Below are 15,333 nucleotides of genomic sequence, written 5' to 3'. Positions count from 1 at the left end.
TCTTGTCTCTGGACTCCAAACATGGTTCTGAGATTAGACCTTTCTGCTATTTTGTTCTGAAGATCTCAAAGATCCCCGGAAAACCTGTGGGGTACTTTCTTTCTTTTTTTAGATCCTCTGAGATGTGAGCTATAATGATAGCCAGGCTCTGGTGGGCTGTAATCCTATCTACTCAGGAGGCTGAGATCTGAGGATCTGTTAAAGCCCATAAGCCTCTTGTCTCCAGTTAACCACCAAAAAGCGAGAAGTGGAGCTGTGGCTCAAGTGGTAGAACACTGGCCTTGAGCAAAAAGGCTCAGGGACGGCTTGCAGGCCCTGAGTTCAAGCCCCAGGACCCCCCTCCCCATTCCCACATGCCACGGGGGAGATTTCTTTGGTAAATTCAGAGGGCAGCACCCCTGTCCCCCCTCTCCCTGTCCCCCAGAGGGCTGGAACTCTGCCGTACACACGTGCGTGTCACACCGCTCTGCACTAGTTTCCAAGCCCGCTCGGCTGACCTCATCTCCTTCCACACCTTTCTCCAGCGCGAGCTCCTCACCATCACCCCCACTGGGCACAAGAGGACACCGAGGTGCTGGAAGGGGACACCACTGGCTCCAAGGGAGCGGTGTCACTTTGGAGGTCACCGGGATCCGCACTCCACATGGGTGGTGGGGGAGGGCAAATCCTGCAGGTTCCAGGAGGGAGGCGCGGCCCCCAGGTACCGCGCGCCCGGGAGCGCGCGTGAGACCCTGGGGCGGTGTCCAGAGGGTGCAATCCCCCGGGGCCCCCGCGTTCGCTGAGGGAGCCGTCCCGGAACCCATCCTCGGACGCACCCCTGCAGGAGCGCGCGCGCGGGCTCAGCCTGCAGGTTCGGGAGCGCGCGCCCGCGGCCCCGCTCCCCCCCCCCCCGCGCGCCCCCGGCACCTCCTGCCTCTGCGCCCGCGCGCGCTCCCGGCCCCGCCGCGTTCTCGCGCGCGCCGCGCGTCGCTCCCCTGCCCGCCCCTCCCATCACCACCCCGCCCCCGGCCGGGTACCCTGGTCGGACCCGAGAGAGAGCGCCGCCGCCATCTTAGTTGCTGCCGCTGCCTCCAGCGAAGCGGTTCTCTGAGGAGGGAGGGCGCCCGCGGCCGAGCGCGCGGCCCGGCGTCACGTCACGGCGGCCGCGGCGGCGGCGGCGGCTCCTCCTCAGACTCCGGCTCCGACTCCGGCTCCGGTGCCCGCTGCGCCGCCCAGCAGCCGGCCCCGGGCTGTGAGGACTCCGCTCGGCGTCCCGCGCGTCTTCCTGCCGCTCCCGCCGCGGGCCGGCCGCGGCGCCGGGAGCCCGAGCGATGCTGCGCCGCCCCGCGCCCCCGCTGGCCCCGGCCGCCGGGCTGCTGCTGGCCGGGCTGCTGTGCGGCGGCGGCGTCTGGGCCGCGCGAGGTAAGCCGGGGCCGCGTTCGCGCGCGGGGCTGAGGGTCCGAGGGCCGCGGTCAGGTCGGGGCCCTGGGTTCGAATCCCGGGTAGGAAGTCAGGTCGGGTCGGGTTCGAGTCCCGAGCGCGAGAGTTGGGGCACACGCAGGGCTTCCCCACGGGGTCCGATTGCAGGGGTCGGGGCCGGGTCCCGGGGCTCGGGTCCCCGCGCGCCCGCCGGCGCCCCGCTCCGGAGGACGTGGGCACGCGCTGCAGATGCCCCCGGGGAAGCCAGGCTCGCCGGCGGGCGGGGCCCCGCGCCCGGGCCGCCCCCTCTGCAGCCCCAGGTCGCTGCGCCGATGCGGGCCGGGCAGGGACGGGGACGTGGGACCGGCGGAGGGGCCGCCAGCCCACCTTCCGAGCCGCACCCGCAGGCCGGGCACGCACCCCGGCGGGATGCGGGGTGCGCGGGTGCGGGGCCCGGAGGAGCCCAGCCCGGGGGCGCACGCACCGGCTTTGGCGTGTGCTTATGTAAGCGCCCACTCCCGCGCGGCCCTTCCGCGGCAGGCCGGTTCTCGGTTCCCGCGGAGCCGCGCGGGGGGCGCCGCGACGTCGCCTCGTCCCGCCGCCCCCCCCGAGCCCTTTCAGCGGAACCTCGTTCCCAAACCAGCCGAGGCTCAAACTTCTCGCTCTTCTCCCATTTCTTTTTTCCTTTAAAACCCCAGTGGGAAATGGTGTGGAGGGTTGAGACCGCGTCTCTCCCCGGCCGGGGAACCTTCATTCCTGCCCTGCAGTTTTTCTGACGGTAATTTAGGTAGATCGCGCGAGGCGCCGATGATCTGAACAGAAACAAGAAAGCCCTTCGGGTCGGAGGACTGAGATTATTTTATAGTTAGGTGGCAAATAATATGTTTTAGCAAACTGATGTTTTTAAACCTTCCTCCACTTAACCTTTTAAACGTTACCTGCTTTCTGATGATGACTGATCTTACCGATGAAGAGCTTACGCATTGCAGATAGAGGCTTCTGAATGGATCTTGAAATCGTAAACATTTTCTTGGTCTTGGACCAAAGTAATCTAGGTGTAGTCTATAGGGTACTTGAATCTATTCCTGTGTGTGCGTACATATGTATATATACGCATATATGTGTATAGATGCACATTTTTGGAGAGGAGGATTGAAATGGACGAATTGCAACTTAGCAAGCTTTAAAAATATTCTGGTTGCTTCCTGGGCATGACTTACAGAAAGAAAGAAGTATGGGGTTCACAGATTAAAGGGCAGGAGAGGCCAATGCATCTTTTGTTCGAATGTGCCTTTCTTCACATCAAGGATGATAAACTTTGAATACTTCCTTTATTTCATCTCTCACGTTCTGTCCACCCTTGTCAAATCCAGATCTTAGCCATTGTCTGGTTACCCTCAATTGGATTTTTAAAAGTTACATCAAGCCAAGTTTGAAATATTCTTCTCAGATGGAGAATAGAGGTCTTAAAGTCCAATATTCAAGGTGGGGAGGAGAGGGAAAGGTCAAATTTTTAATTCTCTTGGGCAAACCCCACACACTGTAAAAAGTAGGTGCTTGGATTTGGTTATTTGGGAGCAGCTCAAGTATATTTGGTTTAGTTAATGATAACATTTCTTGTTAAAATCCATGTTTTAAAAATGTCCAGGTACCTGAATTTGGTATTCATTATTTAATTACTTTGGCTACTATAACAGTGGCATAGATTTAAACTCATAAATATTATGGTGGACTGACAAAAATCAAACCGGTTGAATGCTTAAGTCATTTGTAATCAATCTAGTTTTTTTTGCTGAGCTTTCCTTGGTGCAGTTTTGGATTCTTAGTCTTCAAAATAAAAACATGTTAGCCGAGCGCCGGTGGCTCACACCTGTAATCCTAGCTACTCAGGAGGTTGAGATCTGAGGATCGAGGTTCAAAGCCAGCCCCAGCAGGAAAGTCGGTGAGACTCTTATCTCCAATAAACCACTAGAAAACCGGAAGTGGCACTGTGGCTGAATCGGTAGAGTGTTCGCCTTGAGCTGAGGAGTGCAGGGACAGCGTCCAAGCCCCACGACATACCATAAATAAATAAATACAAACAAAAAATTAAAAAAAACGTTAAGCATCAGATATTTTTGTGCATTTGTTCTTTCAAGTTGAGGTTAGAAAATGTGTCATGGGGCCGGGCGCTGGTGGCTCACGCCTGTAATCCTAGCTACTCAGGAGGCTGAGATCTGAGGATCGTGGTTCAAAGCCAGCCCGGGCAGGAGAGACGGTGAGACTCCTATCTCCAATAAACCACCAGAAAACCGGAAGTGGCGCTGTAGCTCAAGTGGTAGAATGCTCGCCTTGAGCTGAAGAGCTGAGGGACAGCACCCAGGCCCAGAGTTCAAGCCCCACGACCGACAAAAAAAAAAAAAAAAAAAAGAAAATGGGTCATGGATATTACATGAAATGCTAATAAAATGATCTCATTATGAAATGCTATAGATGAATTTTTTTTTTTTTTTGGTCAGTCATGGGGCTTGAACTCTGGGCCTGGGAGCTGTCCCTGTACTCTTTAGCTCAAGGCTAGAACTCTACCACTTAAGCCACATCCCACTTCTGTTTTTTTTTTTTTTCCTGGTGGTTAATTGGAGATAAGAGTCTCAAGGGCTTTCCTGCCTAGGCTGGCTTTGAACTGCAGTCCTCAGATCTCAGCCTCCTAAGTAGCTAGGATTATTGGTGTGAGCCACTGGGCCGGCTTTATAGATGAATTTTATATGTAAATATATAATTCATAGAGGTACTTTCTATGGGCTCATTGGAGAAGATGACTCCTCGGAGCCTCATTGGAATCTCCGATCCCTCTCCCTTTTAGGGCTGAGGATGGAACTCAGGACCTGAAACTTAGAACCTAATCTAGGCAGGAACCCTATCACCCTACTACACCTGTAGTCCAATATCTGAGCTTTTTATTGAGCAAGACAGAAGGACATCTTAATACTACAGCTGCCTCCAATCATGATTAGTGCAATAAAGACCATATATAAACTTCTGGCAAGAATGGTAAATTTCCTCATATAAATTGCATTTGATTAGTTGTTTTGTAGAAAATCCAGAGTTTCACTTTTAATTATAGCTCTAGGTCTCAAAAAAAAAGTGATGAAAGTAGTAGGAGAAACAACCTTGGCATTCCCTATGTGACCATGTCTGCAGGATGCCTACCTATTTTCTAATCATGGAAATCCAGAAATATGGCAGGAAATAGACATGAAGTGGAGGAAATAGAAAGCTATATGCATATTACAGAAAGATAAATGCAATTAATGTAGTGCATTTCAGCTTTGACTAAATAATTTACTGTTCTTCCAGTTTTCATAGACTTGTCAGTATCTAAAATGGAGTATTGTGCTTTTTTGGCTTAAAATTTGAACAGTGCCAGTATAGACAATGTGATATGAACAGGAAGCCTTCCTCACTGTCCTGTTTGAACCATCTTCTTCCCCCGAACCTCTTTGCTTTCCCCTGCTTCCTCACAGCACGTTACCTTCTAACAGTAGAACATATGTGTGGAGATGCAAATAGTAGAAACAAAATGTGTGTTGTGTGATTGAGTGAATGGATGGATAACTGTATTTCTTTTTAGATTGCATAGTATTTTTCCATCCTAATTTTTACATGACATGTAAATGGAATAAGCTGAAATAAAAGCTTTACAGATGTACATTGTACATTAGCAACCTTGAAATCTGCAATACATATTTTGTCAAGCTTAAAAATGCTGACAGAAAATACTTTTGTCCTATAGTAGTTGTATCATTGCTGAAGAAATAACAAGATATTATTAATTCAGAGTGTATTCTAGTCCAGAAGCTGATTAACTTGACCAACTAGAGCTGGAAATTCATCCTTTGACTGCATACTTTTAGAACAAGCTTAAAGGCAAGAAGTTTATAGGAATTCCTTTTTCAGAGGAAGGTTTCGAAATTTCTGTCATGTCTGTGTTCATATTACTTGGTTTTTCAGCAAAAAAGAGCATCTATTTTGGTTTTAAGCTTTGAAGACTAGAACTAAGAACAGGATTTATTTATTTATTTATTTTTTGGTTGGTCATGAGGCTTGAACTCTGGGCTTGAGTGCTACCCCTCAGCTCTTCAGCACAAGGTGAGCGCTGTACCACTTGAGCCACAGCACCACTTATGGTTTTCTGGTACTTTATTGGAGATAAGAGTCTCACAGACTTTCTTGCTCAGGCTGGTTTTGAACCATGAACTCACCCTCCTGAGAAGCTAGGATCACAAGCATGAGCCACCAGCACCTGGCTCAAGAACAGGAATTTTTATGAACTATAGTATTTTCACATTGAAATTAGAAAGTCTTGTGATTTCTTAACATTAGTTTTAATAGGACTTGGTTAAGCTTATTTTTAAAGAAGGCTGGATGTCTAAAATGAAGAATTTGAGGTAGGTTAAAATTTTAGAAGTAAAAAAAAAAAAGATTGGACTATTTTAATTGTTGCTTTCTAAAACAGAAAAATGCCATTTTGGGCGGGTTGAGTTTTCCAGGCTCTAAATGAAGAGCCTGCTTCGAGAATTCTGGCTGTGGCTTCGACCATTTGAACCTACTTTTTTTGGCAGGAACTGTTGTGCTGTTGCATCTTGATAAAGGAACTCCCTTCCTCTGCTGAGATTTGAACTCAGGACTTCATGCTTGACTGGTGCTCTGTGGCTTGAGCCACACACCTCCAGCCCTAAATGAAACAAACCTTGAAATGTTGATTTGCGATAAAATGAGCATCAGGAATATGGTCTTGATGAGTGGAAATGATTTATGCAAAGTCATGTTCTTGCATTGTTTTTTAAAAAAGAGAAAACTCCAGACGTTTCATTGATACCAGCAGAGGCTATAAAAAGGCCACAGATCTCAGCTCCTCACTCTATCCTTTCCTGTCAGTGTCAGTATCATGCTGCACTGACTTGTCCCCAGTCTGGTAGATTGCTTTGCGTGTGAGTGCATGTATGTCTATTCTTTGTTTTGTTTTGTTTTTTTGTGGATCGTGGGGCTTGAACTCTGGGCTTGGGCGCTATCCCTCAGCTCTTCAGCTCAAGGCAAGCACTCTACCACTTGAGCCACAGCGCCACTTCCATGTATGTCTATTCTTTTGCACGTGCGTGAGTGCGTGCGTGCATACGTGTCTATTGGCGACATTAAAAAAAATTGAAGCCATGTCCATGTACTAGGCAGGCATTCATTCTACCACTTGAGACATACTCCTATCACTCCCCTGCGTCTAGGCATATTTTTGCTACTTTTCTCATTTAGCTTTGGGGAGATGTTAACATTTTTTCACAAGTTCTGTTGTTAAGTATTTTTTTATTTTTAAAGGTTATTGGAAAAGATTCAGTTACTTCAAATTAGCTGAATTTAGTAGGGGAATGGCTCAATTGGTAGAGTGAAAGACCCTGAGTTCTGTTCCCGGTACCACAAAACAAACAACAATCTATTAAACACATCTGATGGTGCTGGACACCTGTAGCCCACATCTGTAATCCTAGCCACTCAGGAGGCTGAGATAGGAGAATTGTGGTTCAAAGGAAAGGCCATGAGACTCTTATCTCCAATTAACCACCTGAAAGCAGGAAGTGGCACCGTGGCTCAAGTGGTAGAGCACTCGCCTAGAGCTGAAGAGCTCAGGGACAGCTCCCAGGCCCAGAGTTCAAGCCCCAAAACTAACAAAAAAAACAAAAACAAAAACCACATCTAAAGGTTATCTTTCTTTCATTCTAGAACCCCAGCAGGAAGTTCATGGTAGCATATACCATAAGAAGAAACCTTGTTTCCTTTTTACCTTTTATTCAGACATGAGTATTATAATTGTTTCAGCTCCCTGTTTGGGACCAGTTTGGTTCTCATGTTACGAGAACTGCTGTTGAATCTTACTTTTCAGGTCTACCTGATCTTTACTTTTTTTTTTTAGTAGATGCTGGATATTGAACCCAGGGCCTCATGAATGCTAGCAAGCACTCAACTCTTATCTCATGTTTTAGAATAAAGAAGGTTATCTTTTCTTATACTCACTTTATGCAAAAACAGCTTTTATAGAGATATAATTCACATACTATAGAATTTGTCCCTCCCTCCCTCCCTCCCTCCCTCCCTTCCTCCCTCTTTCCCTCCCTCCCTCCCTCTCTCCCTCCTTCCTTCCCTTTCTTTCTTTCTTTCCTTCTTCTTTCTTTCCTTTTCCTTCCCTCCCTCCCTCCCTCCCTCCCTCCCTTCCTCCCTCCCTCCCTTCCTCCCTTCCTCTCTCTTTCTTTTTTCTTTCTTTCTCTCTCTTTCTCTTTCTCCCTCTTTCTGTCTCTCTTTCTCTCTCCTTTCTTTCTTTCCCTCTCTTCCTCCCTTCCTCTCTTCCTTCCTTCCTTTCTTTCTTTCTTTCCTTTTTTTCTTCCCTCCCTCCCTCCCTCCCTCCCTCCCTCCCTCCCTCTCTCTCTCTCTCTTTCTCTCTCTCTTTCTCTCTTTCTTTCTTTCTTTCTTTCTTTCTTTCTTTCTTTCTTTCTTTCTTTCTTTCTTTCTTTCTTTCTTTCTTTCTTTCTTTCTTTCTTTCTTTCTTTCTTTCTTTCTTTCTTTCTTTCTTTCTTTCTTTCTTTTGTGAGGCTTGAACTCTAGGCCTGGGTGCTGTCCCTGAGCAAGGCAAGCACTCTACCAGACTTGAGCCACAGCGCCACTTCCAATTTTCTGGTGATTTATTGGAGATCAGAGTCTCATGGACTTTCCTTCCTGGGCTGGCTTTGACCTGTGATCCTCACATCTATCTCAGCCTTCTGAGTAGCTAGGATTACAGGCATGAGCCCTTGGCACCCTCCTTTTGATAGACGGTATTGCGGTTTGAACTCAGGTCTCACACTTACTTGGCTTACTTTCTCCCTTGGCTGGTGCTCTACCACTTGAGCCATATCTATAGCCCTGCTAGTTATTTTGGAAATGAAGTCCTAGCTTATTGGGAATCCTCAGTAGATAGGCTATTGAGCTTGTCGTTTTTCACTTATGTCTGTGTTGTACCGCTTGCACAATAACTCTGCTTCTGGCTTTTTTTTTTTTGCCAGACCTGAGGCTGGAACTCAGGGCCTGGGCACTGTTCCTGAGCTGTTTTTGCTCAAGGCTAGCACTCTACCACTTTAGCCACAGCACCACTTCTGGCTTTTTCTGTTTATGTGGTTCTGGGGAATTGAACCCAGGGCTTCATGCATGCTAGGCAAGCACTCTACCATTAGGCCACCTTCCCAGCCCCAACTTCTGGCTTTTTGCTAGTTATTTGGAGATGAGTCTTTTTGTCAGTCAGTTCAAGCTGGCTTCAAACCTCTGCCTCAAGTCTCAGCCTTCTAAGCAGCTAGGATTTACAGGCAGGAGCTCCTGATGCCAGGCCAGGATGGCAATTCACTTTTTTGGTGTTGATACTGGGGTTTGAACTCAGGGCCTTGCACTCTTTTTTGTTCCAGTTTTGGGGCTTGAACTTGGGGCCCGGGCACTGTCTCTGAGCTTCTTTTGCTCAAGCCTAGCACTCTACCACTTGAGCCACAGCAGCACCATTTCTGGCTTTTTCTGTCTATGTGGTACTGAGGAATTGAACCCAGGGCTTCATACATGGCAAGCACTCTACCAGTTAGCCACATTCCCAGCCTTGGCCTTGTACTCTTTTTTGTTTTGTTTTGTTCCAGTTTGGGGGCTTGAACTTGGGGCCTAGGCACTGTCCCTGAGCTCTTCACCTCAAGGCAAGTACTCTGCCATTTGAGCCACAGCACCACTTCCGGTTTTTGGTGGTTTATTGGAGATAAGAGTCTTACAGACTTTCCTGTCCTGACTGGCTTTGAACTGCGATCCTCAGATCTCAGCCTCCTGAGTAGTTAGGATGACAGGCATGAGCCATTGTCGCCAGGCTGGCCTTGTACTCTTACATGGCTTTTTTTCCCACACAAGGCTGGTGCTCTATCACCTGAGCCACACTCTACTTCTGGCTTTTTGCTGGGTTATCTGGAGATGAGTGTCTCATGGGCTTTTCTGTCCCTACCAGCTTGTAACCAGGATTCTCAGCTCTCAGACTCCTGAGTAGCTAGGATTACAGGCATGAGCCACTAGTGCGTGGTTGATGTTTTTTTCCCCCTGCTGTGGAGATGAAGTGACATTGTATTCAGCTGGTTCCTTCCTTAAGAGTTCTAGACCTTTACCACCAAGGACTTTGAAATATCTCTTTACTTCGGCAGCCTTTCCTAGGAACCAGATATTTCTTCCCTAGCCTGGATAGTTACCACTCAGCTTGTTTGTACTTCATTGATGCTAGGCACTAGCTTGCTTACAAAGCAGCCTTTTTCAAACAAAACAAAACAAAACTCTGCTGGAGACTCTTGTTTGTTTTCCTTAGGGTTGAATCTTATCACTCTTTCCTATCTGGGCCTTATCCAGGCTGCAGCTCTGTTGTTGCCACCTCTCACTGAGAGGCCACGGTCCAGCATCCTCAGGTCAGATGTCTGGGGTGACCTGAAAATGAGTTGGTTCACACAGTGTTGTGGGCTCAGGGTGGGGAGCGTATACAGCTTTGGGCATGGTTACACTTCATAAAAAGGACCTGAACAAAACATCAGGATTCCTAAACAAGTGTAGAGTGTGACACTTCTTTCTGCATTCCATCTTTATTGAAGAGTATGGTTTGTTAAGAACTGAAGTGTTTTGTCTGATCCTTTGATTTCATTCTTTTTTTTGTTGTTGTTGTTTTGTTTTTTTGGTCAGGGGGGCCTGAACTCTGGGCCTGGGCACTGTCCCTCAGCTCTTCAGCTCAAGGCTATCACTCTTGCCACTTGAACCATAGTGCCACTTCCAGCTTTTTCTGCTGAAGAATCGAACCCAGGGCCTCATGCATGTAAGGCAGGCACTCTACCACTGAGCAACCTTCCCAGCCCTGATTTCATTCTTTAAAGAGCTATTTCTTATTTACCCAGTCTGCAGTCATAGTATGAAACACTTAGAAATATGCCTTTAGATTCAAAATGCATGCATTGTAAAACTCAGCAAAAATGAATGCCATCTTTGTTTAATACCTACTGAAAGTGAAACAAAGGCATTTATTCTAAACTCCTACTCACTAAGGACGCCCTACCGCCAAGCTGTACCCTGGGCCCTGTGGTGAAGTATTAGAAGCCAGAATGTTGGCTGCATCCTCAGGTTTTGTCAGAACCCTTGACCTCTGAATACCTTCTCAGTGAACCAGCAGGTGCACAACCCCTTCAGCTGCACTTCCCAGCTGACACTCTGCCCCATGTTAAGTCTTCTGCCTTTTGAGAGCGTGTGCTGGTTCTAGGGCTTGAACTCAGGGCCTGCGTACTGTCTCTGAGCTTTTTTTTTTTCTTTTTGTCAGTCGTGGGGCTTGAACTCTGGGCCTGAGTGCTGCCCCTCAGCTCTTCAGTTCAAGGCTAGCGCTCTACCACTTGAGCTACAAGCACTTGAGCTACAGTGCCAATTCTGGTTTTCTGGTGGTTTTTTTGGAGATAAGTTTCATGGACTTCCTGCCTGGGGGCTTTGAATGCGATACTCAGATCTCAGCCTCCTGAGTAGCTAGGATTACAGGTGTGAGCTGCTGGCCGGTATCTCTGAGCTTTTTTGCTTAAGGCTAGTTCTCTACCACTTGAGCCACAACTCTTTCTGGTGTTTTGGTAATTAACTGGAGATAAGAGTCTCACAGCCATGGTCGTGGTGGTTCACGCTTGTAATACTAGCTAGGCTGAGATCTGAGGGTCACAGTTTGGAGCCAGCCCAGGCAGGAAAGTCCATGAGACTCTTGTCTTCAATTAACCACCAAAAACTGAAAGACAAGCTGTGGCTTGAAAGTGGTAGAGTGCTGGCCTTGAGTCGCACAGACTTTCCTGCCTGGGCTGGCTCCAGATCACAATCCTCAGCTCTCAGCTTCACGAGGGGCATGAGCCACTGGCGCCCGGCTCTGTCTTTTATTTGATTTTTAATTTTATTTTAAGTTTAACACTTTGAGCAACGAACAATTCATGAATCAAGTATTACACATAACCAGAAAGTTAATGTAGCTCATGAACCTTAATCTTTGGCATTGAGCATGGGGAGAATTCAGGCAAGACACAAAAGTAGTGAAAGGGATAGGGAAGTAATTAGAAAAAGAACATACTTTCAATGGACTACAAGCGGCTCACCTCTACGATGAAAATGACTGACACCTTTTATTTTCTAGTAGTCTCAAGGTAAAGGCTGCCTGCTCTTCTTTCTGCCCCCAGCACCTCTCAGGAGACAGATACACTAAGTACTCAAGAAACAATGAAAATAAATGGGAGATAATGATTTGGGGGATTGAAAGCAGGTTATGTTTATCTTGAAAATACCTTCATGAATATGTATTATACTCATAATTTGACATGTTGAATGGAAACCCCTGGTACAACTACTTGAGGATCATAATAAAAACAAAATACCTTCATGAATTAATCGCCATTACCTGTTACTTGTAGAATTAGTGGCAAGGATAACAGAAACCATGAAAATTCTTGCAACTTTTTTTCTGCCATTAATTTCAAACATTTTAAAGAAGTAGGCAAAATGCACTCATTTGAATTTGATTTTCTCCTTACTTCCTTTGGTCCAAGATTGCAGAAGGCCTAGCGGAGGAGCTCCTAGGAGGAGCTTCTGGGAGGCAGGACGTAGTCAGTGTGTGAGCCCTCAGGCGTTAATGCGGTGTGGCTAGCAGCATGCCTTCACCACCTTGTCTGGAATAAAAGCCCCAGGTTGGCAAGACCCAATCTTTGGAGGTTGCTTTTTTTTAAAATATCAGTATGTGACAAGTTTGATAAGAAATGTGCTTACTACCTCACTTACGTAACTGTAACCCCTCTGTAATCACCTTGACAATAAAAAAAAGAAAAAAATCAGTATCTGCCTGTGTTTACAGCATTTTTCTTTTTTTTCTTTTTTTTTTTTGGGGGGGGGGGGTTCCAGTCGTGGGACCTGAACTCTGGGCCTGGGCGCTGTCCCTCAGCTCTTCAGCTCAAGGCTAGTGCTCTACCACTTGAGCCACGGCGCCACTTCCGGCTTTTTTCTTTTTGCTTATGTGGTGCTGAGGAATCGAACCCAGGACCTCAGGCATGCAAGGCAAGCGCTCTATCACTGAGCCACCTTCCCAGCCCTGTTTACAGCATTTTTACTTGGAATGGGTTTAAAAAGTTTATATCGAAGTGTACGAGAGCCTTCTTCTAGCTAAGGAGTAACTAATATGCATTTTTATTTATTTATTTACTTATTTAGTCGGTTGTAGGGCTTGAACTCTGGGCCTGGGCTGTCCCTGAGCTCTTCAGCTAAAGACTACTACTCTACCGCTTGAGCCACAGGACCACTTTGGTTTTCTGGTGGTTAATTGGAGATAAAAGTCTCACAGACTTCCTGCCTGGGCTGGCTTTGAACTGTGATTCTTCTATCTCAGCCTATTGAGTAGCTAGGATTACAGGCTTGAGCCACCAGCACCCAGCTAATATATATCTTTTTAACCTTCAAAGCCTTAAGTAGAAAATAAATCTTGGGGCTAGAGGCATATAATGCTCAGTGGTAGAGTACATGCTTGCTAAGGCCCTAATTTCCTTTCCAACACTGGGAATTAAAAAAAAAAAAAAAACATGTTTAAGCTAGGTGCTAACGGCTCACACCTTCAATCCTTGCTACTCAGGAGACTGAGGCTGAGAATCACAATTCAAAGCCAGTCCAGGCTGAAAAGTCCCTGTGAGCTCTTTATTTCCAATTAGCCAGCAGAAATCTGGGAGTGATGCTGTAGCTCAAAGTGGTTGAGCACTAGCCTTGAGCAAAAAGCTGGGGGACAGGGCCTAGACCCTGACTTCATGCACAACTGACAAAAAAAAAGGCTTTGGCTTTTTATCACTACTTTAAAAAAAAGTAATGCCTAAGGCAGGTGGGTGTGAACAGAAGATGTTTGTTGTGTTTTTCTTGCTTTATGTGCGGTGTGTCGTTGGTTGATGTGTGGATTGTGGGAGTCAGAAAAGGCTGGGAGAAGCAGTATGTGTGGGAAGTAGGGGTTCCATATAGATGCGGCCACATCTAAGTACTGGAGAAAGCTGTGGTGCTGGTGATTCAGAGGTCTTCAGTTGTCTTTGTTTAGGGGTGTGAAGTCTGACTTCAGAGATGGAAAGGCATTGTCCAGGGCTGGGTATTGACCCCAGAAAAGAGCAGAATATCAGTTGAATGTGGGAGTTCCAGTGTTGACTCAAAGTAGCTCCTGGCTAGTGTGGCTGGCAGTCACATCCTCTCTTCTCAGGGAGGTCTTAGAGGGGGCACATAGTAACAGAATGGGGCCAGAGGTCTGGGTTCTGGCAGAGAATAAGGGCAGAGCCTGGTATTCCTCTTGACTTCAAAGCCAAGAGCAAAGTGAAGTGAGTATGGCCACTTGGGGCAGGCTAGGTGATAGAGGCCCGAGGGAGAAGACAGAAAGGACTTTGTGAAGTTTCTGCCTTATTTAGAACCTCAGCTCAGTAAGGTAGAAGAGCAGATGGCAACTTGAGGCAAAAGATTTCACAAGGAAGCAGTCTCTTTCTCCTCTTTTTTTTTTTTTTTTTTGGGCTGGTCCTGGAGCTTGAGCTCTGGACCTGGGTGCTGACCCTGAGCTTCTTTTGCTCAAGGCAAGTGCTCTACCACTTGAGCCACAGTACCACTTCCAGCTTTGTTCTGACACAGACGTTTTCCCATTCCCAGAGGACTGGAAAGTCAACTCATGGACTGGTAAGAGTCCAATCTGAAACTTAAATTGTATTTTCTGCCTGGTGACATTATTATACATGGTTTAAGTCAAAAGAGACCATCAGAAACTTATTTAACCTTTGGTAAGTGGGCTCAGCTAGAGATGTGCAGTAATAGCCTACCTAACACCCTACGCGTACACATTTGTACATACACATTTGTGCGCACACACACGGCTGTAAGGCTGATCAGAGGGTCAGCCTGAAGTACTCCTCATGGCCTTGCCCTGAGAGCACAGGGACCAGCAGCCATGGCCAGTCACTCTGGTTCCTACATGGGTGGAGAGACTGAAGACAAAGTTGACAAGGAAGAAGGAGAACACTTAATTCTAATGAACATGCCAGAGAGGAAAAGGAGCCACAGTCACCTGTCCATTGTAGTCTGAAGAAGAAAGGAAGGAAGGGGGAGGGAGGGAAGAAGGAAATACTCTGGAACCTTCTGCTGGCCAGGTGCAGCTCATGGGGGAAGAGACTGGTCAGGTGGTATGTGTTCAGCACATGAACTGGCCATTCCTTTCACTTTTGCTTTTTTATTTTTATTTGACCCATTCTTTCCTATCGTGTTGTTTTTGAGGCAGGATCTTGCTACATAGCCCAGACTGGCCTCAAATTTGCGATCTTTCTCCTTCAGCTTTCTCAGAGTACAGGCCTGTGCCCCCATTGCTGTCTCTTTCAGAGAATACTTACTAAATGTATTATGTAAAGGAATGACTGGTCACGTGAACTGAATATTTTCGTTAAAGAATTTAGTATAAGAAGTGTTAAGTTGTGGGGCTGGAAAGGTGGCTCAGAGGTAGAGTGCTTGCCTTGCATTCATGAGGCCAGAAGTGACGCTGTGGCTCAAGTGGTAGAACTCTAGCCTTGAGCTGAAGAGCTGAGGGACAGTGCCCAGGCCCACAGTTCAGGCCCCACGACTGACCAAACAAAACACAAAGAAGTGTTATTTAAAACTGTCACTTTTTTGCTGAGGTGTTCTACTAAAGTAAGAGTGAAAAGTGTATTTATATACCTTACTCTTCTCCTCTGATTTTGAGAAAAAGTCTCCAGGACGGCCTGGAACCTCCTGCTCTTTAGAATCACAGGTGTGGGCTGGGAAGGTGGCTCAGTGGTAGAGCGCTTGCCTTGCGTGCATGAGGCTCTGGGTTTGACACCTCAGCACCACATAAGC

The 15,333-nt window shown here is 47.1% G+C and overlaps 1 protein-coding gene across 1 annotated transcript in view; it reads left to right on the top strand.

The window, feature by feature from the left end:
* Positions 1-1,272: 1,272 nt before the first annotated feature.
* The window catches only part of Clstn1 (calsyntenin 1), a 75,558-nt gene continuing 61,497 nt past the window's right edge, over positions 1,273-15,333 (top strand). Inside the window, exon 1 of the mRNA XM_042695771.1 lies at positions 1,273-1,401. Coding sequence (XP_042551705.1) covers positions 1,311-1,401 — 91 coding nt within the window. The 5' untranslated portion in view covers positions 1,273-1,310. The remainder of the gene's footprint in view (positions 1,402-15,333) is intronic.

Source organism: Dipodomys spectabilis, unplaced genomic scaffold (genome assembly GCF_019054845.1).
Source record: "Dipodomys spectabilis isolate Male_0828 unplaced genomic scaffold, ASM1905484v1 ptg000188l, whole genome shotgun sequence".
NCBI lineage: Eukaryota > Metazoa > Chordata > Mammalia > Rodentia > Heteromyidae > Dipodomys > Dipodomys spectabilis.
The sequence above is the reverse complement of the archived record's forward strand: the minus strand, read 5'-3'. Positions and strand labels throughout refer to the sequence as shown.